General features: G+C 46.3%; 1 protein-coding gene across 1 annotated transcript in view; it reads left to right on the top strand.

Annotated features, from left to right (window-relative positions):
• LOC310772925 (dachshund homolog 1-like) overlaps window positions 1–24,500 on the top strand; it is a gene marked incomplete at both ends in the record, with an annotated part of 121,443 nt that overhangs the window by 95,031 nt on the left and 1,912 nt on the right. Inside the window, 4 exons of the mRNA XM_083632872.1 lie at window positions 785–923; window positions 12,382–12,539; window positions 12,691–12,838; window positions 14,917–15,024. Coding sequence (XP_083488998.1) covers window positions 785–923; window positions 12,382–12,539; window positions 12,691–12,838; window positions 14,917–15,024 — 553 coding nt within the window. The remainder of the gene's footprint in view (window positions 1–784; window positions 924–12,381; window positions 12,540–12,690; window positions 12,839–14,916; window positions 15,025–24,500) is intronic.

Genomic DNA, 24,500 nt, shown 5'->3' on the forward strand with positions numbered 1-24,500 from the left:
GTAACAGGAGGTGAACTGCCAGAACTGCACGAACTGTACAACCAGCGGTGCCTCAGGAGGTCCCTGAAGATCATCAAAGACACAAACCATCCCCACAACAGCCTGTTCTCCCTGCTACCCTCAGGGAGGAGATACAGGGTTCCAAAAACACGCACAAATCGCTTGAGGAACAGTTTCTTCCCGCAGGCCACGAGACTCCTTAATATGCACAAATAGTGCAGTAGTCGTACCGTACCGTACTGCAGCTGCTACTATTATGGATGCCTAACGTTTAATTGTAAATTTAAGTGTATGTTTAATAAGGTGCCTAACGTTTAATTGTAAATTTAAGTGTATGTTTAATAAGGTACATGCTATTTGCACATGTATGTATAAAACGTCGAATTTGGAATGTCTGAACACGTCTAACGTATGCACATGACATGTGCACCTATGTGCAATGAATATGCCACTGTCGTATAAGCCACCGACTTGTCTTATTGCTTATTGATGCCTATTTCTTATTGCCTTATTGCTGTCTTATTGCTTATTGATGCCTATTTCTTAATGCCTATTACTTATTGCTTGTTGCCTATTTGTACTATGTCGTAAACGGAGTCCACTGCACAAGAATTTCACACGTGGTACTTGTACCATGGAGTGACAATAAAAATCTTGAATCTTGAAATCTTGAATCTTGAATCTTGAATCTTAACAAAACGGATGTGACGTCATTTAGCCTCCACATCCCAGTTATTTTGCGATAAAGGAACACACGATTAATCCGAGTGTTTTTCCTTATTAGGAATCGGGTCCGGGAAGCCCCTCCCCTTGCCCCTCCGCTAGTGACGATGACCACCAACGGCAACCGACCAGCCAATCCCCTTCCAAGGCATCTTCATCATCCTCATCATCACCTTCTCCAACACACACCCGAGAGCTGGGTGAGCATGCACACACACGCACACGCACACGCACGCGGGCGCGCACACACACACACACACACACACACACACGATTGTCAAGTGGTCAAGTGTTCAGTTCAACAGCTTGAATATAGAATAGCCTAAAATAAAATACAATAGAGAGTCAAAGTCACACCCACCTCCTGGTTAAGCACACATGAACCATGGGATTTCATCAGCCATTAATTTTTTCCCATAAAATGCTTATAAAAATAGTTTTACTTAGTCAAACCAAGCAAATCAGCTTTAGAATCAGGAGAGACCAGAGAACATTTCAGACCAAAACTAAAAATCAACAATAACAACAACAACAACAACAACAACAACAACAACAACAACAACAACAACAACAACAACAACAGTGATTTATTTGTTCTTCCTGCACATTTGAGGAGTGTGTGGTCCCCGTCTATGGACGTGTCCTGATAAGTTTGTTTTTATGCAGCGATTTATTTGTATCCACTTTTTTTTTTACTTTTGGTCTGAGTGAAATGTTCTATGGTCTCTCCTGATTCTAAATATAGCTGAATCGCTTGGTTTCACAGAGTAAAATTAAAGGCCCAATCCGTCAATACTCACTATTACTGACGCCGGTGGCCGTTAGTGTAACTGCAGGCAGCGTGTGAACGAGCTGACGCGCGGGCACCATACTCGCACGCGCACAAGCAGTTGCCTGGCAACAGCAGAGCTGTCCGTTGCTTTGTAACGTTAACTCATAAAAGTCCCTTGAAAACGGCAACCTGGACAATTTATCTGTCAGATCAGCCTCGAGATGCCCAGGAAGGATTCTGGATGAATTAGGGGACGTTATTGTGGCATGTTTGGTCGTGTTTTGGCTTGCGTTGGCTGCGGGCAAGTCGATACTCATGTTAGCACAAGCCAGGAAATAGCCTGCTCCCCCTGTATGTACGGTACCGTGTAATGCCTGGAGTTGACTAAACGTTAGGGTTGTGCTACAACCCAGGTTTTACGAGTGAGAACGAGAGCTCTCACTAGTGCCTTAAACGCTGCAACGCAGCCCTATGGAAGACTGTTATTTTGCTCCAAAATTACTTTTCATTAAAACCTGACCACCCACCCGTAGGTGGCGTGGTACCCCCTGGGACTGACACGGATCCACGTGACTACGTCACGTCCTGCCAGTCCAGGGAATAATCACTCTAATTTCTTCCAGCCCGCTGAGATCCGACGCACCCCGTGACACATCGACACAGCAAGGCTGGGTAGTGAGAGCTCTCGTTCTCACTCGTAAAACCTGGGTTGTAGCACAACCCTAACGTTTTACTTCGTTTCGAACTCAAGCTCTCACTAGTGCCTCCATTCAACCGACCTTGCTGCCGGGAGCACCCCACAGGGCGACCCGAAAGGCACCGGTGAACCACGGCCATATGGCAACGTTTATGCCTAACCGTCTGACATATTAGAGTGGCAACGATACTACTTTCTTGCCACCGACAGCACCACGTGCGCGAACTGCGCACCGGACACGTCGAGACTGTAGTACCTGACAAAAGTGTGATGAGAGGACCATGAGGCCGCGGCACACATGTCCTCCACCGACACACCGCGCAACAACGCAGAGGATGTCGCAACACCTCGCGTAGAAAGCGCCTTGATACCCTCCTGGGGAACCTTGCCCACGGCAGAGTATGCCAACGCGATCGCCTCCACTATCCAGTGTGATAAGCGATCCTTGGAAAGGGGCCCGCCCTGGGCCCTTTGCCCAAAGCAAACCAACAGCTGATCTGTAATGCGTAAAGAACGCGTCCTGGCCACATAGGCCGAGAGCGCCCTTACGGGGCACAGCATGAGCAAACGTCTCTCCTCGCCCGTCTCTAACTGAACGGCGGGGGACAGAATGCTGATAAGTCTATGACCATAGACCTAAAGCTGACATCAATAACCTTAGGTTGGTAAGCCGGGTTAGGTCGCAACGTAACCCTGCGCCCATCATTACCACACAGGCCTGCTGCACCGAGAGGGCAATCAGGTCACCAACTCTCTTTCCTGACGACAAGGCCAGCAGCAGCGCGGTCTTTAAAGACAGAACCCTTAAATCGGCGGAGTCCAAGGGCTCAAACGGATGACCCGTTAGCCCGTCCAGCACCGTAACCAGGTCCGATTTGGGGGGAAAAACGCACCGCGACGGCGGGCGCAGTTTACGCGCCCCCTTCATGAGGTGCAAGACCAAAGGGTACGCCCCCACGGGGCTCCCTTCAATTCCCCTATGGCAAGCAGAATCGCGGCTACGTACACCTTAAACGACTGCGGGGACTGACCCGCGCCAAGCAGGCTCTGAAGGAAACGGAGAACTGGTCGCACACTGCAGTTCACTGGATCCACGCCCTTACTTGCTGCATAGTGCATCCCACATTATCAGGCAAGCCCTGGGCTAGCAACTGGTCCGGTTCAGGAGCCAGACCGCTAGCTTCCACCTGCCTGGGGAGGGGTGGAACACCTCCCCCTCCGCCTGGGATAGGAGATCGGCCCGTACCGGCAATGCCCAGGGCGGATCTTGCGCCAGGGAGACCAGGTCCGCAAACCATGTCTGCCTGTGCCAAACAGACTAAAACGAGCCGGAGGCGCTGTTCCCTCACCCTGTCCAACACCTGACGGATCAGGGGGGGTCGGGGGAAACGCATAGAGCCCCTCCCTCGGCCACGCGTGTGCTTTTAGCGCGTCATGACCTAACGGGGGCTGTCCTCCTGGATCGAGAACCACAGTGGGCAGTGTGTCGCGCGCCGCGATGCGAGAGATCGACGCAGGCGCGACCAACCCTGGCCCAAACCTGTTCCATCACCCGAGGGTGGAGGCACCACTCCATATAACGGGGATTGCCTCGAGACAGCAGGCCGGTCGTAACTCCGCCGTCCCGGCAGATAGACCGCTGACACTGAAAGGAGACGGGGATACACCCACAGGTGAATCCCCGCTATGGTTCAGCGCCCCCGACCGCACACCGCCCTGTTTGTTCAGGTGGGCGATCGCTGCCCTATTGTCCGAGCGAATCAGCACATGGTGCCCATGTGTGAGCCGCTGGAAGTGTTGCCTCCGCATGCCGGGGGGACTGCGGAGGCAACGTTCTCTTTCGAGTCTGGCCGCACGCGGACTTGTCCGGCAGTGCGGTCCCCAAGAGAGCTCCCAACCAACGATGGGCCCATGGCGCCATTGATGGTGGGCTTGTCCTGAGGCAGAGCCCGGCGAATCGCCTTCAGCTCTAGCACGTTTATGTGGCGAAGCTCCTGAGCCTCCCACCGGCCGTTCGCCGAAAAATGCCCGCAAATCGCACCCCCTCCCCAGAGGGAGGCGTCTGTGCGAATCACCATCCTGAGCGGGACAGGGCCCCACCGAGTACCTCTCGAGAGGTAACGGGGGTCCGCCCATATAGCCATCGCCCGCCAGGCCTGACCTGTCAGAGGAACCCTGCGATGACGGTCCCCGGCCGAGTCCAGGCGAAGCCTGAGAACCATATTTGGACCACGAGAGCATGTGTAGCCTCCCTAGCGGAAGCACATGCAGTGCTGAGGCCATCAGGCCCAACATCACTGTGCACTGATGCACTGACACCGAGGGCACAGACCTAACGTCCTTGGCTTGCTGTCCGAACCGTGCGAGCCTGTCGCTCTGGCGAAAGGCTCGCAGGAAGTATAGCTCGAGCCCCAGGAAGGTCGCCGCCTGCGCTGGGACGAGGCAACTCTTCTGCCGGTTCACCAAAAACCCTAAGGTTTGCCGGTGATCGGTCACCACCTTGGTATGTTCCGCGGCACCGACCCTCGAGTCGGCCGCTAAGAGAACGACGTTGAGATATAGGAAGACACGGATCCCCCTCGCGCGGAGGGGAGCCACGGCTGCCTCCACGCACACCGTGAGGGTTCGCGGGCTCAAAGACATGCCGAATGGCAAGCCACAGAACTCGTAAGCCTTCCCCAGGAAGGAGAACCTCAGGTATTTCCTGTGTCTCCTGACCATGTGGACATGGAAGACCGCACCTTCCAGATCCCTGGAAGTAAGAAATCCCCCTGTCTCAACTTGAACAGGCGGGGAAGAGAGCATTCGGGACGGGACTTCCTCAGCGTCTTGTTTTTGAGACGCCGAAGGTCCAATTTTGGACGCATGGAGCCGTCCATGGCCTCCTCCTCCACGGCCAGATCGGGGGTCCCGTCGAACGTGGGTGGGCAAACTGTAGCGCGTATCCCCTCTGGAGGGTGCGCCGTAATGGGGACGGGGGAACATAGATGCTCCCAGGCATCGAGCCTGTTGGACAAGATGGTCTCTTGTGGCCAACGGAGCGGAACCCGTTCCACCACTCGGATCATACTCTCTCCCTCAATGTCCCCATAGGAGACAGTGAACGGTCATCAAAAGCAGAGAGCATATGAACTGAATCAAGTCTCTCTGCCAGCTTCGCGCTCAGAAAAAAGTATCACCGTCTCATCATCGTGGATAGCGAGACTTAACATTTTTAGAAACACATTTCTCAAGTTAGAAACTATAGAAATGATCCCTGAAATATAGTCATGAGCATATTGCTGGGCCCCGGGACCTTTCGATCCGGTGCCCTGATGGGGGGGCGGGACGTGAGAGGCTACGCCCCCCCGCCGCATGGACAGTTCCGTAGAAGCTGTGCATGCTGGGGGAGAACTTCTTACACAAGCTCCGCCTACTGACGCGCTGTTGTATCGAAGTAACCCCCCCCCCCCCCCTGCCGTGCGCCTTTCGCAGGCTGGGGGGACTGCGGAGGTAACGTTCTCTCTCGAGACGCACGTGGACTTGTCCGACAGTGCGGCCCCCAGGCGAGCTCCCGACCAGCAATGAGCTGTTGGCGCCATTGATGGTGGGCTGTCCTAGGAGCCTCTAGCCGAGGCCAGGCCGTAGCCATGGACCAAGGCGAGCCTTGATGCTGGGTATGAGACCCTGGGCGAGCTCCCGACCGAACTCGGGCCTTGGGCACCGAGGACGGTGGGTCTAAAGCTACAAGCCGCAGGCTGGAACTAAGCCCAGCCTTGGTGAGCCAACCGGTGGGCTTGCCTGCTGCCAACCGAGGCCAGGCCGTGGCCATGGACCAAGGTGCGCTGTGCCCCCAGCCAGGCTCCCTGCACTTGCAGGGGGCGGCCCAACAAGGGAGTGCGACCCATGGAGAGCTCCCAACCACCCCGGGCCTTGGGCACCAAGGGCGGTGGGCTTGTCCTTAGAGCTACAAGCCAAAGGCTGGCACTGAGCCCAGACCTTGGCGAGCTGTACGCCCTGCTGGACGCGTAGCGCCAGCAAGGAGCAGTATGTCTATTGTAGCGGCGGTATCTCGCGCCCAATGTACTTAGCACACAGGTACTAACTGCACGGGTGCACGCCAGCTATCTGCAAAATGCTATCGTTCTGTGCTAAACAGTACTAATATTGCTATCTGCACCTATGCAAGGCACGCTAGCTTTAACACTTCTTTGAGAGCGGACCTTGGTCAGCTCTAAAGAGCTTAGCTGCGGACAAAACCGAAGGTTCAAGGCGCCTGTGCAGCGTGCTCGTGCCCAAGGCCGAACACGCACTTAACGTGCCGATTCATACTCGGCCAAGTAGTTTTACACACGGCCCATCCCCTCCCTGACCTTCCCTGCTCAGTAGCAAGAGGAAGCAGGAAGCTAACCACTAATAGCAAGCTCCCGCAGGGCGCACCCTATTAGCGGGAGTACTGCTTAAGCAAGCTAGCGAGAAGCACAGGCTAGACAGTAAGCAACCCGGAGGCTAGCGAACGTGCGCGTGCAATGGTAACGTAAGTGGCAATAGCCCATCCCGAAGGGGGGGCACCAATACCCACAACCTGTTAACCCGAGAGAACAGACGTGGAAGCCACTAGCTAAGCTAGCATAAGCACTGAAACAAGCGTGCGCTAACACAAGCCTGCGTACAGGCCGGTGTAGCGCGTCTCTACCCTGAGTAACACGGGGAAGCAAGCGTGACCGCAAGCAAAGGCCAGCGGCCCGTGAAGCTAGTCAATCTCAGAAGAAACTCCTCAAAGGGAGTTGCAATCTAGTAGATGCTAATTGCACGAGGCAAGCAACACTTAGCAGACAAGCAAGCTGGCTAAAGGCCCAATTATACTCAACGTTAAAGACGGAGACAGACAGACCCTCTGTCCGTACTCTGCGTTCATTTCGTCCGTTTTCTGTCCGTCATCTGAAAGCTTACAGATACGCATGAAACGGAGGAAATCACACACACACTCATGCATTTGACTCTCTACTGTGGTGGATGTATTACTTAACATGATACCAACGTGAAAGACGCATGGAAGCATGTGGACAGTGACGATTACACCGTTTGAAACGGACGCCCTTAGTTACGGATGAAAATGGAGTATAATTGGGCCTTAAGATGGCGTAAGTACTGAGAGAAGCGGCCCACACAAGGTGCGGGGCGAGCTCACCTAGCTAGCGAATCGCCCAGCTAAAATCCCAGACGCCAGTAAAGCTACACTACATTTATGTAGGTCACAGCAACGCCTGTGCGGCGTGCTCCTGCCTTGCATGCACACATCAAATTAATTGTGCTGGTCGTAACCGGCCAGCGTAGCCTCACAGCTAATACAGCACCTAGCTGTTTACAAGGTAGTCCAAGCTAGCTGCACTGAGCAAACTAGCTAACTATCTAACGCGCACGCTTTAAAGCCGGCGCCTAAAGTACCTAGCACACGAAAACTACCCGCACGGGTGCCAAGGTAGCTATCTGCAACAACTGGGCTACTTAGCCTCTTTGTTCCTGTGCTACGTGGTACAAGCTATTTGCACGTATGCAAAGCTTAACAGTTTGAGCGCGGACCTAAATCGGCCCTCAAACGAAAACGCTGCCCCAGCCAGGGGAGCGAAGCAAAGCTACACAGCGGCAGCAATAACCACTACGGCGATAGCAGTAGAGCTACACGGCGGTAGCAATAAACAGTTAACTAAGGAAGATACTCTTAGCTTTTTAGATGACTTGTTCCGACGCCGCAGGGTGAAGGGTACAGGGTCGGTCTCCGAAGCCTGCTTTATCCCGTCCACGCGACCCTCTTGAGGTGGGCAAGTCAGCCGGAACGAGCCTAGTATCTAAAGCTATATAATATAACTCCTTGTTAACCGTCGGAGCTTTCACAAAACACGTCTTCACAGCGGGTGGAAGAAAGCGGAAGTGATTATTCCCTGGACTGGCAGGACGTGACGTAGTCACGTGGATCCGTGTCAGTCCCAGGGGGTACCACGCCACCTACGGGTGGGTGGTCAGGTTTTAATGAAAAGTAATTTTGGAGCAAAATAACAGTCTTCCATAGGGCTGCGTTGCAGCGTTTAAGGCACTAGTGAGAGCTTGAGTTCGAAACGAAGTAAAACTGAACAATCAAACAATGTTTCATAAGCATAACAGTAACGTTAGGCATATTTACGACTGTTAAATTCATTATCCACACAAGACGGTAACGTTATTAGTGGGGCTGGTGGTCATTTCTATAAATGTAAATTAATATTAGTTAGCCGCGATTAGCATCAAGCTAACGTTACTAGTATGTGCAGTCCCACTGCAGCTAACTACAGTCAGAGCCTGCTGGCTGCGGGAAGTGGATACTCATGTTAGCACAAGCCAGGAAATAGCCTGCTCCCCCTGTATGTACGGTACCGTGTAATGCCTGGAGTTGACTAAACTGAACAATCAAACAATGTTTCATAAGCATAACAGTAACATTAGGCATATTTACGACTGTTAAATTCATTATCCACACAAGACGGTAACGTTATTAGTGGGGCTGGTGGTAATTTCTATAAATGTAAATTAATATTAGTTAGCCGCGATTAGCATCAAGCTAACGTTACTAGTATGTGCAGTCCCACTGCAGCCAGAGCCTGCTGGTTGCGGGGAAATGGATACTCACATTAGCACAAGCCAGGAAATAGCCTGCTCCCCCTGTATGTACGGTACCGTGTAATGCCTGGAGTTGACCAAACTGAACAGTCAAACAATGTACCGTAAGCATAACAGACAGTAGGCTAACGTTAGGCATATTTCCGACTGTTAGATTCATTATCAACACAAGACAGTAACGTTATTAGTGGGGCTGGTGGTAATTTCTATAAATATAGCTAAATCTATTAGTTAGCTGCGTATAGCATCAAGCTAACGTTATGGTTCTAATAGGCAGACTCACAACCGCAGCTAACTACAGTCAAACAATAATGTTCCATGACCATAAGCATAACAGTAGTAACGTTAGGGTTGCATTACTTCACACAAGACGGTAATGTTAGCAGAGTTTCTGACCAGGTGGTCAGATACTTGTACTACGGAGTGCCAGTAAACATCTTGAATCTTGAAAATCCATTAGCAAGCAGCTAACGTTATCTGGTCAAAACCACGTTACAGTAGCTACAAGCAGCAAGTTCCCTTCATGAACCGAAAACACAGTCCTGACTCTAGTTTCCCCCCGATGTCGGTCACATTGCTGCTGTCTGGCCAGACGGGCTTCATTAGATAAATATTTATTTAGTCTGGACTTTTTCTGGAGTCTGTGTTGTTGTTTCCTTTAGCTAGCAGCTAGCGACGAACGTAACGTTAAAAGCTACTTCAGCCATTTCCTGTTAGCGTCTAGGACCAGAGACAAGCTCGTGAACGCGCGAGACGTCACATCCTCTAGCTGTGGCGGGAGATGCTATCCCCTTCGAAACTGCGGTTTTTCCATATATCTTCTGAACGGCTGGTCGGAGAGAAACGCCCCTGGTCGCCATTTTTAAGTTACGTCAAGGCGCATTCACTCATTGCCAATGAAAAACACTTTGTGCACATTTATTTCTTGCCAGAACTGACGGAATGGGCCTTTAAGTAAAACTAAGTATTTTTCAGCTCCCCCCCCCCCCCTCCCTTCAAGAGGCCTTGTCTCTTGCCAGGCCGTCATTGTAAATAAGAATTTGTTCTTAATTGATTTGCCTGGTTAAATAAAGGTTAAAAGTATTATGGAAATGTCTATGGAAAAATAAATGGCAGATTAAATCCCTTGGTGCTGATGCCTAACCTGGAAGAGGGCATGGCTTTGGCTCTCTATAGAATATAATTTTTATTCATTTTTTATAGAATATTTGTTTGTTCATTGCAGCTTTAAAACTTTGCATAGACTGACACACACTGTTACATAAATAACTGATTTAAGTGTGTGTGTGTGTGTGTGCGTGCGTGCGCACGCATGTGTGTGTGTGTGTACCTACGTGCGTGCACGTGTGTGTGTATGTAGTTCTTAATTCCACAGATGGTGAAATAGAAGAGCGAGAAAACAACATTAAAAAGATTTTGAAAGAAAAAGGTGTGTGTGTATGTGTGTGTGTGTATGTGTGTGTGACTGAGCAGATGGTACACTGTAGCCCAACAATTCCCAGGTGCTGTGCCACACACGTGCACGCATGCATGCATGCACGCATGCACACACACACACACACACACACACACACACACACACACACACACACACACACACACACACACACAGAGTATGTCTGTCTGTCTGTCTCACCTGTAATACAAAAATATGTATCTTAATGTGAAGATTAAACTGGTAGAAATCCATGAGGATATCTTTAAAGGGGGGAAATCCTATTCACCTGTAGTGGGGCCACTTTGGTCATTTTCAGGTTTTTCGTCCTGGATAGAGATTTTAGCACACATCCCAAGGGGTCATAAGTCTATAACGGTTCAGATATTCTCTCCTAAATGAAGTACATACAGTACATAGCTAAGTCAGGTCCTAGACTCAAGCCTTTGGCATAGTCTTCGCGCGGCGATTTTGACGTCATCGCACGGGGCGTGTCGGGGGGCGAGGCCTGAGCGCGGCGCGGCGCGTCCATGGAGATTTTTCTATCAGCGCGTCGGGTTTTGCTGCCTGTGCCTGTGAGATCTCCGTGGTAGGCTATCAGCGGATATCTGCTGTGATTGAGTCCTCACCGTCCTCATCGTCATAAAGTCGCCTTCGAAGCATGACGTTAGATTATAACGAACTAGTTGTGTGGCTTAGCCTTCCCAAATGTTGAGGGTAGTTTTTTTTAATTTAATACATAGAATTGGGAATGTTACATTCAATTTCATTCAGACTGCCTGGCACTAATCGCCGCCATTTTCCCCTGGAGCTTCCACAGGAGGAGGGGGGTGGGAGGAGCGAGCTGCGCACTGACTATGTTCTGTTTTGGCCCGCGCAGAGTGCGCGCGCCCTCCGCGGAGCCCCGCCTCCAGCGCGTGCATGAAGAGTATGCCAGACGCTTAAATGTGGGAGATCTTTCTGTCTGTCTCTCCCCAAGAAAGGAAGGAAGAAAGAAAGGGAAAGAAACAAAGAAAGAAAGTGAAAGCAAAGAAAGAAAAAAAGAAAGAAAGAAAGAAAAAGGAAGGGAAGAAAAGGGAAAGAATGAAAGAAAAGAAACAAAGAAACAAAGAAACCTCATCCTCCTCCTCAGTTTTCCTGCTCTCTCTCTCATACTCCCACTGCGCTCCTTCCCTACCTCCTCCCCTACCGGAACTCTCCTCCCCCACTATTCTAAAGCATGTCACCCATTCTATTCTAAAGCATGGCACCCATTCTCTTTCTCTTTCCCCCTTCCCCTGCTCCTTCCCTGCTCTCTCCTCCCCCCATTTCACATTCCCTCCCCACCTCCTCCCTTTCCCTGCTCTCTCCTCCCCCACATCCCCCCGCTCTCCCTCCCTCCTCCCCTTCCCTGCTCTCTCCTCCCCCACATTTCCCATTCCCTCCCTCCTCACTTTTCCTGCTCTCTCCTCTCACATTCCCCCTGCTCTCCCTCCCCTGCTCCCTCCCCACCTCCTCCCTTTCCTGATCTCTCCTCCCCCAACTATTCTAAAGCATGGCACCCATTCTACCCTAAAGCATGGCACCCATTCTATTCTAAAACATCTCCCTGATCTCTCTTCCTCCACATTCCACCGCCCTTTTCTCCTATTCTCTCCCCTGTCTCCATCATATGATTGTTCAATGTGTTATTATTATTACTGTAATTGCTACTGTTGTGTCAGCTAGATTTAGCTGGACATATTTTCTGTGAAGCCCTCTGAGACATGCTTGTGAATTAGGGCTTTACAAATAAACTTCACTTGACTTGACTTGAAAAAGGAAAGGAAGAAGGAAAGAAATAAAGAAAATAAAGAAAAAGAAACAAAGAAAAACAAAGAAAGAAATTAAGTCAGGTGAAACTAATCCCATCTCAGCACAGTTCGAGTTGTAGCCTCAAAATACATTTCCACCCAGCTCCTCCTATTAGTAGCCTAAATGAATATTGTCATGTGTAGGTTATAGTGTAGGCTACTGTATGATGAACGAATTCATTCAACAACCAAACATCACCAATGTATGCCAGCAGCTCTCAACAGTGCAGCTGGTCGTTAAGAAGATCAAAGGACAAAAGGACTTTTTTCCGCTCACTTTTCTTTCCAGACGATACCGTGTTGCCTCTACCACTCCTGAAACCGGCCTATGAGAAGATGCCACTCACCTCACAGCCGCTGTCATTCAACCACGCCAGCCCCGCCTTCGCTCCATTCCTATTGGCCGAGGGTCTGTCATCCATGGAGACGCTGCTCACTAATATACAGGTGAGGAAGACAAACAAATAAACAACAGAAAAATAACTTGTTTTATTGTTTCCTGTTTCCTAGTACAGCATGTAACCAGGAAAAATTACGGTCTGATCAAAATGTTTTAAATCCTGTTTTAATCCTGTGTCTGTGTGTGTGTGTGTGTCAGGGCCTCCTGAAGGTGGCAGTAGAGAGCGCTCGCTCTCAGGACAAACAGAACCAGCTGGAGAGGAAAGAGTTAAAGCTGGAGCTGGACAGAGAGAGAGACGTGAGACAGGCTCTGCAGAGACAGCTGAGCTCTGAGTTGCACACCAGAGGTGAGACAGGCAGATCGTTTTAGTTGACTAAATACCCTAAGATTTCCATCGACTAAAATCTAAGGCTTAGTTAAGTCTAAAGCATCGGACTTAAAATTGGCTAGGTGGAGGTTGGTATGTTGAAGATTTTGTGATGGAAGTGATGTCACTCAACTGGAAGTAATGTCAGGCATTTGGGATAATGTAAGGAGACAACTCATTATATATATATTATATATAAAAACTAGAAATCTCACGCGCTACGCCTATGCGGGCTCGCCCGCCCTGCAGCTCGGCCTCGCCTGCTCTATTGGCATGCACAGCACACAATTGCCAAACTTTGCATCACTGATGACATCAGTCACTGATGACATCACAATTGCTTGAGTGACCATCACTGATCACATCATGGAGTGCTCGAGTAACATCACTCAGCGCACAATTGCTCAACTTCGCATCACTGATGATGTCAGTGAGTGATCAGTAGTGACACAACGTGACCAAAATCGCAGAGAGACAGAAAGATGCCACTGGCAATTTTATGTATGATATAGGTGTAGGTGTCTACTTTTTAGTTATTTTATAATAATATAATGCCAAATCCTACATATTGTATCTTTAAGAAGAAAAAACATTGCAAAGAAATCCAGTAAATATCAGAGTGCAATTTGGAGACTTCACATGAAGTAGACAGACAGTGGAGTGAACATACAAACCAAAACAGTGATATGATAAGCTAGTGCAGTTCAGAGTGAAATAGAACGATAAAATAGTATTTTCATCCCGTCAAGCATCACGCAGACAAGACGAATAATAATCTTACCTGAGTTTTGATGTATTGGGATCCTGATTTCCAGTCACACTTTAGTCAGTTAATTCTGATGTGTTAATTTCTCAATAAAGATATCTTCCTGTTTAAACTCACAGCCAAAGCCTTAGCTAACGTGCTGCTGCAGTCTGATGTGAGGTCAGTTTGTCGGGTTTCCTAAATCAAACATGGCCGCCCCTCTCCCTCTCTGACCTAACCAAGCCCCCAGGAATAGCGCTGGGCTGTGAAGCCATTTGAACATGGTGGCGAAGCTCTGTATTGCAAGTCACGTGACGCCATGCAGCCCAGAAAGGAAAATTCCCATCCACTTGCATGGGGACCCCGGCAGCTGTTAAACCCAGGGGATTTTTTTCGGGGTGTCACTCAAAGTATAAAACGACTCTTTTAATTATCAAATAATTTTTTATGTGGTAATTTTTTCTTCAGAAGCCACTAACAGCCGTATACGGGTGTATTTCCTTCTTTTAATACATCCATGGGTGGGAGTGGTGGGAGACGTCATGGAATACGTCATGGCACACATGCGCACTTCGCCTCTGTCCGAATGCATGGGTGGGCGTGGCGCATCCCCTATCCAGTTCTTTTAATACATCCATGGACCTAACGTAGCTGGTTAGCATCTAGCATGACGCGTCACATGGCGAGTGACAGGATGATCTGCACTTTCATAATCTGTATTTTTTTTTAAAGACCGTGGCCTACTTGTTACCCAAAACATCAGTTATCCTCCATCATTATCCGCTCGTATTGCCGAGTTATCAAGGACACTTTTTTGTTTTGTGTTGAGAAATGTTAAAGATGTATGTTATTTCACGGCAGTGGTGCCCTTTTGGCCTCTGACTGATAAGTGTGCTTTTTGCAAGACACATCCACTTCCGACATGACTGTGTTTCAGAGGCTGTAGTGGAGCCATTTTCAAAGCGAGATTGATTAAACTGGTATGAAACTAGAAAGCCGCTGCAAAATCAAGCATTCTGATCGCAATCACACTAAAACTGTGATATATAACAATTCAAAGTAAAATTCGGACAATATATTGGAATTTTATTTGGTCTCAGTACAGTGAAACAGTTAAAAATATGAAAATATTTTTAATTTAATGCCTGTATTTATTGTAACATGATACACATGACCTATGTTTTTGTTTTTTGTTGTCATTTTTCTTTCTCTTGTTGAATTTATATATACAGTACATGTCTGTCTGTTGTTTGAGGACAATTGTATGTTCTGATTCTGAAGAGGATTCCTCTCCTCTCTCCTCTCCTCTCAGTGTGTATCCAGAGGAGGCTGAAGAAGGAGAAGAAGGCCAAGAGGAAGCTTCAGGAGGCGCTGGACTTCGAGGAGAGAAGGAGGGAGCAGGTAGAGCAAACTCTGAGCGGTGAGACTCTCCTCATTTTATTAAATTTTTTACCTCACAATAGTTCCCAGAAGTCAGGTTCTGGATTAAGCAGCGCTGTAGAGTTGAAGTCAGGTTCTGGATTAAGCAGCGCTGTAGAGTTGAAGTCAGGTTCTGGATTAAGCAGCACTGTAGAGTTGAAGTCAGGTTCTGGATTAAGCAGCACTGTAGAGTTGAAGTCAGGTTCTGGATTAAGCAGCACTGTAGAGTTGAAGTCAGGTTCTGGATTAAGCAGCACTGTAGAGTTGAAGTAAGGTTCACAGCACTGTAGAGTTGAAGTCAGGTTCACAGCACTGTAGAGTAGAGGTCTTCGGGTATGCCCGACCCCCCGAATACCCGAGGTTCCGACCCGGACTCGGCCGGGTCTGGGTCCATTCAAAAGAAGTGCCTCCGGGTCTGGGTCGGTTCCGGTAGCAATTGTCACGGGTCTCGGGGCTCTGACAGTGAAATGCCGGGTCCAATAAGACCCGAGTGGACCCGGCGATCAGCGCTGATCATGAGAGAAACGCATCAAAACAGCACACGTGAGGCTTGTTGTCACAAACTGCAAGTAAATCCATAGAGAACATAACTAGCAAAGAGCGTTCCCATCTGCAATGAAAATTACTTCCTCGTTTACATGAGGCGCATGTGACCACATGCGTACACATGCGCACACATGCGCCTCAGTCAAACGAGGAAGTGATTTTCATTGCAGAGAGGTAACTCTCTTGCTGGCTCCTCTCGCTATGGATTGAATTGAAGATGACTGTTTCCCGTACTTTTGGATTATTATTCGATGATCGCATAAGTCACAACATGTATGTGATTGTTTCAAGCGCTGTTGTGTGTGTTTTTGGGCAAGGAACGGCAGTAGCATAGAGAGACTGCCACTGTACTATCTAACTAGCGTTAGGCAGCATCAACCAGGGAAGAATGCTATAACGTTAGTTAACACGTTCACTGCCAACGACGTATTACTCCGTCAAAAAAAATCCAACGGTTGACTGCCACTGACGTATTACTCCGTCAAAAAAATGATTTTTTTTTTTTTGACCGTGGGATGTGCATCTAACCCTTTTACATCTCTTATATAATTATTGGAGCCACCGAACGTTTACAACCCATTCCACCGACCCACTAAGTGGCGACAGTGCTCTCCTGACTAGAGGAAGGCAAGCAAAAAGCAGCCATTCTCATGAAAATGGATGGGGGAAAACGCTTTCGTTTTCGCGCTGATTGCTGGCGATGCGGGATTGCAAATTTGCATAATAGATTACAGGTGGAACACACTTTGAAACACGCAGCATAAATATGACCAGAATCGCAAAAGCTTCATCAAAGCTCTCAACCAAAACTCCAAGAAGCGAGCGAGTCCATCCAGACTTCCTCAAACAGCGGCCGCGCAGACAGGCAGCAGCGGCAGCAAAGCAGTGAGACTGGTGACAAGCTTGTGACGGCCGCTGCAGCCAAGAAGAACGCCCACGGAGGGAGGAGTTGGAAGCAGAGGGGGGTTTCCTGCTGTTATGGAGGAAATTACTGTTCAAAACTATTGTTTAGATGTCTGACGTCTTACTGATGCCAAAAATGAATGGTTAAAGTGACTGTTCTATCGAATTTCACAAAAAGCCGTTTATCTCTGAATAATTTTTCTGACGCTGAAACCATGCTGTATTCAACTGCTAATGCTTACATAACTACTAACTCTACAAACTAACTCTTTTAGACAGAGAAAGCACACATTCTATTAGTTCTTTTGAGATATTGTGTGTTCACAAAATCTTAGCAGAAAAGAATCCTCGGGTCTTGAAAGATGAGCCAGAATCCTCAAAAAACCCCTCTGGCAGAAGCTAACTACAGTAAAAAAAAAAACGTCTGGCAGTGAATGTGTTAATAAAGATGCACAAAGTTTCATTTGATATACAACTTGTAGCAGTTAACAAGCAACTTTGACGTCGACACCACTAGTCTCTGCCTCGGTATTTCTCGGATCTGAACGGGGCCGGGTCTCAGATTTGTAATAACAGACGGGTCCATTACGGGTTCGGGCACAAATTCCCCAGGTCCATTAGGGTCCGGGTCTGTGATTTTGGACCCGTGAAGACCTCTACTGTAGAGTTGAAGTCAGGTTCTGGATTAAGCAGCGCTGTAGAGTTGAAGTCAGGTTCACAGCGCTGTAGAGTTGAAGTCAGGTTCTGGATTAAGTCAAGTCAAGTTTATTTGTATAGCACATTTCATACACAGAGGCAATTCAAAGTGCTTCACATAAAATGGTTGACAGGAAAAGAAAAGAAAAGAAGAGAGTAAAATGGACATTTAAAAGCATCACAACAAAACTTAAAAAAAAAAAAAAAGAGTATAAAAAGTGCATTAAGCAACTTCATTAAGCACATAAAATGGTTGACAGGAAAATAAACGAAAAGAAGAAATAAAATGGACATTTAAAAGCATCACAACAAAACTTAAAAAAAAAAGAGTATAAAAAGTGCAATAAGCAACAGGCGCAGCAGTTGCAGAAAGAGCTCAAACTTATAGAGGACTCATTGGGTTTGCATAGTAGCTGTCAGCAGTTAAAAGCGACGGTAAACATAAAAGTCTTTATAGTCCAGGCAAAGTAACTCATTTTGGAGCCAAAAATAGAAGTAATTGTAAAAGATTTTTTTGCAGCTTAGATCATTTCTATGAGGTGTCCAGAACAACATACTAAAAGTCCTAAGAAATCCTAGTTGAGGAAATATGTTTAATTCTCATCAATCCAAGATGTGTGCCAGTAGGCCAGACAACAATACACCCCAATGGGGCTATTTTTTTCCTTTACTCCTATCAAAATAAAACTTTATACAATGAAAGTATCCATGAAAAGTAAAAAAAATTGTATTACAAGTTTCTTTGAAAATGTATTTGAATATGCAAATGAGCTATACACTATTAGAATATAGGCTACCCAAAATATACCCGCATAGGAGTAAAGGAAATGAAGCCTATCACAATCAAACCTCACACAGTGAAAGTATACATGAAAAGGAACTTTTTTGTTTTACAAGTTTCTTGGAAAAATCTATTTTAAATATGCAAATGAGCTCAACACTAGGCCTAATTGACTTGTCCAATAAGCCATTAAGTCACAAGTAAAACAGGGGCCAAATAACTAACACATTCATGTCTATTCAGTAAGTTAACCTATGCATAAACAAGATAAATTTGAAGTCACTTGCCACACTTACCTGGGTCACTTGCCACAAAAAGACTTATATTGACCTTAAGAATTGATTGCACAATCTTGCCTCCAGTTGCTTTCTAAATTATTATTTTTTATTTGCGAACAAGCCTAACCTAATGACATGACAGAAAGTCAGAATAGCCATCTTAGTCATTAGTAACGTGGTGAGATTACATTTTGGGCTGGTAGATTTACAAATAATTGGTATTGTTGGTAAGATTACGAGATAACAGGCAGAAGTCATTCTTACCAACTAAACGATTCACTCTCACACAGAAGACAGATGGAAAAACCAGATAGACACACTTTCCAGACATTCCAGCTCTTTAAATAATTTTGCCAGACACCAAAACTGCTTCTGTTTTTGTAGTAAGTAAGTATTTCAGACCAGGCGGGCCACACGTCAGACTTCCACCGTTTGTAAAGTAGCTTTGCAGTGTTATGAGAAGCTTGCCCCTTTCGGAACTGCTAACATAGCTTACGCTACTACGCAGTCCCTTATTAGTACACCGCCGATGTAGCAGAAACAGGTGCTCCGTCTGCAAAATTGTTCTAACTACTCGATAAAGTTTCGCAAATGAAATTTCAAATGTACTTACGGGCGGAAAAGGGTTGTGTGAACCTCCGCGGATGATGTAGAAACACTAGCGACACTAATAAACATGTTTAATCCCTCACTGAACCCCAGGTCTAATTTCTTCAAAATGAATCAGCTAGAAACACTCGTCTTCTTCTGCGCTGCTGTCATGGGTGGTGCGCAAAGCAACCATAGCGCTCGCTATCACTTCCGGCCCCTGGCGGCCGGAAGTGGCACTTTTGTAGTCTTTTGTAGTTTTTTGTAAGATGCGCGCAGAAGAGTTTTGGAAGCGCAGGCAGGCTTCGTGTTCGCGATGTCGGAGCATACATGCAGCAATTGCAAAGAACAAATTAAAATAAAAACGAAAGGATTCAACAGAACATCGCTTAAATCATTATCCAGTCCGGCCACAGCTAGATTCTGTTGTGTTCTCATCTCAGCACTCTTTTTATCAATGGAATACATTTTCTTGATAAAAGGTGCTCAAACCAATTCACAAGGTCTATTCTAACAAATGATTTATACACTGCCTGTTCTTGTAGAAATAATATTTTGAATATTTTTGACAAACCAGCAGTATGTAGATTGAGAACAAAATTCTTCAAATATCCAGTTCCACCCAAAACAAAAGAAATTCACTACAAAATAATGAATGACTTCTACCCTTCCAGTGAATTTTGAAGATTAAGATTTGGATTTGAGAGCAATGAGTGTATATTCTGTAAAGGTGATATTGAAACAACTGAGCATCTTTTTGTTTCATGTTCTCACACCCAACTGTTCTGGAAATAATTCATCGATTGGTTACATGGAAAAAACACAGTAATGCCTGTTCTTGATTATAATAGTATTGTTTTTGGTGTAATATTAGAAGACAAAAAATTGGACCTAATGATCAATGTGTTACTAATCTTAGCTAAATTCTTTATTCATAAGGGCAAATATATCAAAACTCCACCCATCTTTACCTGCTACTTTAATGAAACCCAACTCTACATGAAGTCCCTGAAATTTATTAAATCGAATTTTACCAAAGACCTCTATTTATCTTTAACAAGTCTCTAGCCATCTTATGTTTTATTTATTTTAAATTGTTTTTATTTTTTGTTTTTTTTCGTGTTTCCCCCTGTCTGTCCTGTATTATGTGTGAATGTGCTGCCTTGTGTCTGTTCATGCTTGTCGAAGTTGTATACACTTGTGATGATTGCCTTACAGTTGTAAATTAAAAGTCAATGGTTAAAAAAAACAAAACAAAAAAAACAAAAAAGAAACATAGCGCTCGCTATCACTTCCGGCCCCTGGCGGTCGGAACCGCTATATCAATCACATTACACATGAAGTCAGAAGCCCTCACCACGTGAGAATGGATGTCGACAGGTTAATTGAAGAGGTGTCACCTTTTCCATTAAAAGTGGAACAAAAGGCAATTTTAAAAGCATTGGTATACCGCAAAAATGTATTTGCTGTCCTGCCAACTGGATATGGGAAAAGTGCCTGCTTTGGTCTTTTTGGAAATTTAATGGACAAGGTAATAAGCCTGATTTTTACTACTATTTCCCTACTGATGATTACTTTGAAGTACTACTTGAATAATATTGTTGTAAAGTAACTAAACTCTACAATCTGTCATGACTTTGCCAATGTTTTTAATGTCATGTGTTTCTATTAATGTTTTTTAAAAATATTGTGGGGCCGGTAGTACATGTCTCCAATTCAGCTATTAAAAAAAAGTAACATACAGCCAGCCATGTGATTATTACAGTAATTTTGTTAATAGCTTCCCCTATTTTCCATTGTTTATCGTCCAGCGATAATTACAAAAAACTACAAAAGACTACAAAAGTGCCACTTCCGGCCGCCAGGGGCCGGAAGTGATAGCGAGCGCTATGGTTGCTTTGCGCACCACCCATGACAGCAGCGCAGAAGAAGACGAGTGTTTCTAGCTGATTCATTTTGAAGAAATTAGACCTGGGGTTCAGTGAGGGATTAAACATGTTTATTAGTGTCGCTAGTGTTTCTACATCATCCGCGGAGGTTCACACAACCCTTTTCCGCCCGTAAGTACATTTGAAATTTCATTTGCGAAACTTTATCGAGTAGTTAGAACAATTTTGCAGACGGAGCACCTGTTTCTGCTACATCGGCGGTGTACTAATAAGGGACTGCGTAGTAGCGTAAGCTATGTTAGCAGTTCCGAAAGGGGCAAATGAGAAGCTAGCAACAGCAATATCTAGGCTAGAAACCCTATCGGAACATTTTAAGTTACCAACTCCTTTTTTTTTTTTTTCACGATTTTTTATCCCATTTTATCCCCCATTAGTGCTCACTTGATTTCTCAATCCTGGTTGCTACTCCATCCTCTGCCGATCTGGGGAGAGCCGAGACTGGCTCCATGCTTCCTCCGAGACATGGGCAGTCAGCCAGCCGCTTCTTTTCACCTGCCAGAGGAAGCTTCACCGGTAGGACATAGCACGTGGGAGGTTCACGCTATTCCAACCAGTTCTCCTCCCTCTGAACAGGCGCCCTTAACGACCAGAGGAGGAACCACATTAGCAACCAGGATATTGCATGTTTTTGTGAAGGGGGTTCCTATATGAAGGAAACCCCCGGGAGGCACGGGGAGAACATGCAAACTCCACACAGAAAGGCCCTTTTGACGACCCCACCCGGGCGGTGGGCACTCGAGGACATGCGGACGGGCACGCATTCCTTCAGCGTTCACATCGTCCCAGGTGGGAATCGAACCCACGACCTTCGAGCTGTGAGGCGATAGTGCTTACCACTGCACCACACCGTACCTCCCACCATCTCCTTTCTAACTAGACATTTCTATCTGGTTAGGCTTGTTCACAAATAAAAAATAATAATTTAGAAAGCAACTGGAGGCAAGATTGTGCAATCAATTCTTAAGGTCAATATAAGTCTTTTTGTGGCAAGTGACTTCAAATTTATCTTGTTTATGCATAGGATAACTTACTGAATAGACATGAATGTGTTAGTTATTTGGCCCCTGTTTTACTTGTGACTTTATGGCTTATTGGACAAGTCAATTAGGCCTAGTGTTGAGCTCATTTGCATATTTAACACATTCACTGCCAGCCATTTTTTTTTACTGTAGGTAGTGTTACGGACTAGCAGTCTAGGGGACTAGAGTTGTTTGTAGCCTTTAGCTATCGAAGCTAGTCCTAACCTGGAGTATGTGAAAGAGCAGAAAAGAGGGGATAGAAATGGACAAAACAAAGGACTGGTTTCCAAACGAGAAATAATGACTAGAGGTGGGTCAGCTTACCGTAGTAGTAGATTGATGTCATGTAGTAGCTGACTACGTTAGCGGACCTCTGACAAGGCCTCGCCAGCACCGTCTTGGCTCTCCAGAGCAGCGAGCTCCGTCTTTGTCGTTTCAGTTCAGTTTAAGTTGTTTTAGGAAGGATCCTCAATGTAAAGCAAACAGCTGGTTCTCAATAAATACGTGTATCGGTCCAAAAAGAAGTGTGTGAGTGTGTCGGTCCTCTGGCGTGGTGTCGCGTCTCGAGCATTCATTCAAATCTGCCGCGCGCACACCTGGGCAGTGTTCATTCATAAATCTGCTTCAGTGGCTGCGTGCGCACCTCAATGACATCACATGGACACACAGCTTAACCACACCTCATTTCCCAATGAAAACCAGTCACAAGTGTTTAGGAAAGGAAACAAGGAAGAAAGGAGAAGAGGGACAATAACCCTCCCTATCATTCCTAACATTCCTCCCTCCCTACAACAAAAAAAAACATTGGGTTCCAACCTGTGTTTTTGTATGTTTTTTTTTCATCATGTTTCTCTTAACTCATTCACCGCCAATGACGTCTTTGACGTGTTATCAGCAATGGCCTTCCCCGCCAAGGACGTGTTTGACGTGTTTTTGTTTTTATTGGTGCAGCGCCTGCAGCAAACACTTGCCCAGCCTGTCACACAGACACAGGTCCCTGCCTTCAAAGGGTAGCCGACAGCACGCGATCAAACACATACCGCAGCTGTTGTTTTGAAATTGAGCAGAGGGAAAGCAGAGAACGGGTAACGCTTCCTTGTGCAGAGAGGAGAAACGCCATTGAAACGCCGAGCTGGAGTCGCCTTCCTCTGTGCCAGCCAGGAGAAAACGGGAGAAAGTAATCAAGAGATGTGTTTGATCATCGGAGGAATGAGGAAATGATCGATCAGTTTGCGAGGGCGGTGAGGACGTGTTGAATAGCCGAGGGGAAAACGGGAACGATCATAGATATGACAGGGAGACATGGACGAGGACGGTGTACCAGAACAAATCAAAATAAACACAGGAACAGCTAGGCAGCAGCGGGCAGAAGGCACTCACAGCAGCCCGCTGTCCTTCTCAAGAGCTCGTTCATGAAATCGCTGGGCTGCTCGCCCTCCAGTGTTGCTCCTGGCCAATCCCAGCGCCACAGGGCGTGGTTATTGCTTATCCTATGTTGGGTTAGAAATCTAAAAGGGGGATCGTGTGTGTGTGTGTGTGTGTGTGTGTGTGTGTGTGTGTGTGTGTGTGTGTGTGTGTGTGTGTGTGTGTGTGTGTGTGTGTGTGTGTGTGTGTGTGTCTGTCTGTCTGTCTGTCTGTCTGTCTGTCGGTGTGTCTGTCTGTCTGTCTGTCTGTCTGTCTGCACACTCACACCGAGTAAACTATTGTTGAATGTAAAAAAAAAAGCACTTCATGTGTGTATATATATATATATATATATTTTTTTTTTTTGTCATTTGTGTCCTAACGAATAATATTTACATGTCTGATGTCAATACAGTTCAAAATAAAATAATTGAGAGTGAGTTATGCCTGAGATTGTGCCCTTTTACAAAAATGCTTTTTTCTCCCTTTTCTCTTCCCAGACAGGCTTTTTTGGTGAACATGGGGTGTATAAAAAGGGTTATAAGTAGAGTACAGAACATGCTAAAAGCTAACTTTCTTTTTGGGGGTGAAAGTAGAGACTTAGATCTTCATTTCGAGGTATTGGACATCACTGTAGTCCTAGTACAGAATTTACTGTGGGTCTTGAAAGATGACCAAACATTATGGAAATACTTGGCCTGTGCCAAAAATGCCAGTCAGATATTGGCAGTGAATGAGTTAACATTTTCACATTTTCTTTTTGTTTACATACAAAATTTACAAAAATATAAACGGTATAATAGTAGAAAACTTTAAAATTCACATGTAACCGTCACCACAAAATCTAGAATAGAAAATCTCAAACTACTGTATGAGGAATCACCTAGGTTTAATAAACCACAAATCCTCCTTTTGCAGTGAGAATCATTTAATTTAATTAGAACTTCCATTGTCGTTTAGACAAGTTCCACTCTTATTTCCATCATAAATATTTTGACTTTTTTTTCCTTCCTCATCCTGCGGACCAACAGTCGGCAATGATTGCATTTTTGCATACATTAGGCTTGGCCTTATTTGATAACAGGCGCTTATCTGCATTCATTTCTTCCAAGACATTTCTGCCCATCACTGGATCAGGATCGATGACATGAACCCCTTCCTGTGCCACTGTCAAATAACCTGGGTACTCATCAAACTCAGTGTCTGTGATTTCAAGCAGTTTAGCATCACGCCTGACATCCTTCACGTCAGACTTTCCATCAGGAGATTTTAAAGAGTAGTCCAGTCTCAATTTGACGGAACTGGGACATCCT

Source organism: Poromitra crassiceps, assembly GCF_964638095.1.
Source record: "Poromitra crassiceps genome assembly, chromosome: 1".
In the NCBI taxonomy this organism is placed as follows: domain Eukaryota; kingdom Metazoa; phylum Chordata; class Actinopteri; order Beryciformes; family Melamphaidae; genus Poromitra; species Poromitra crassiceps.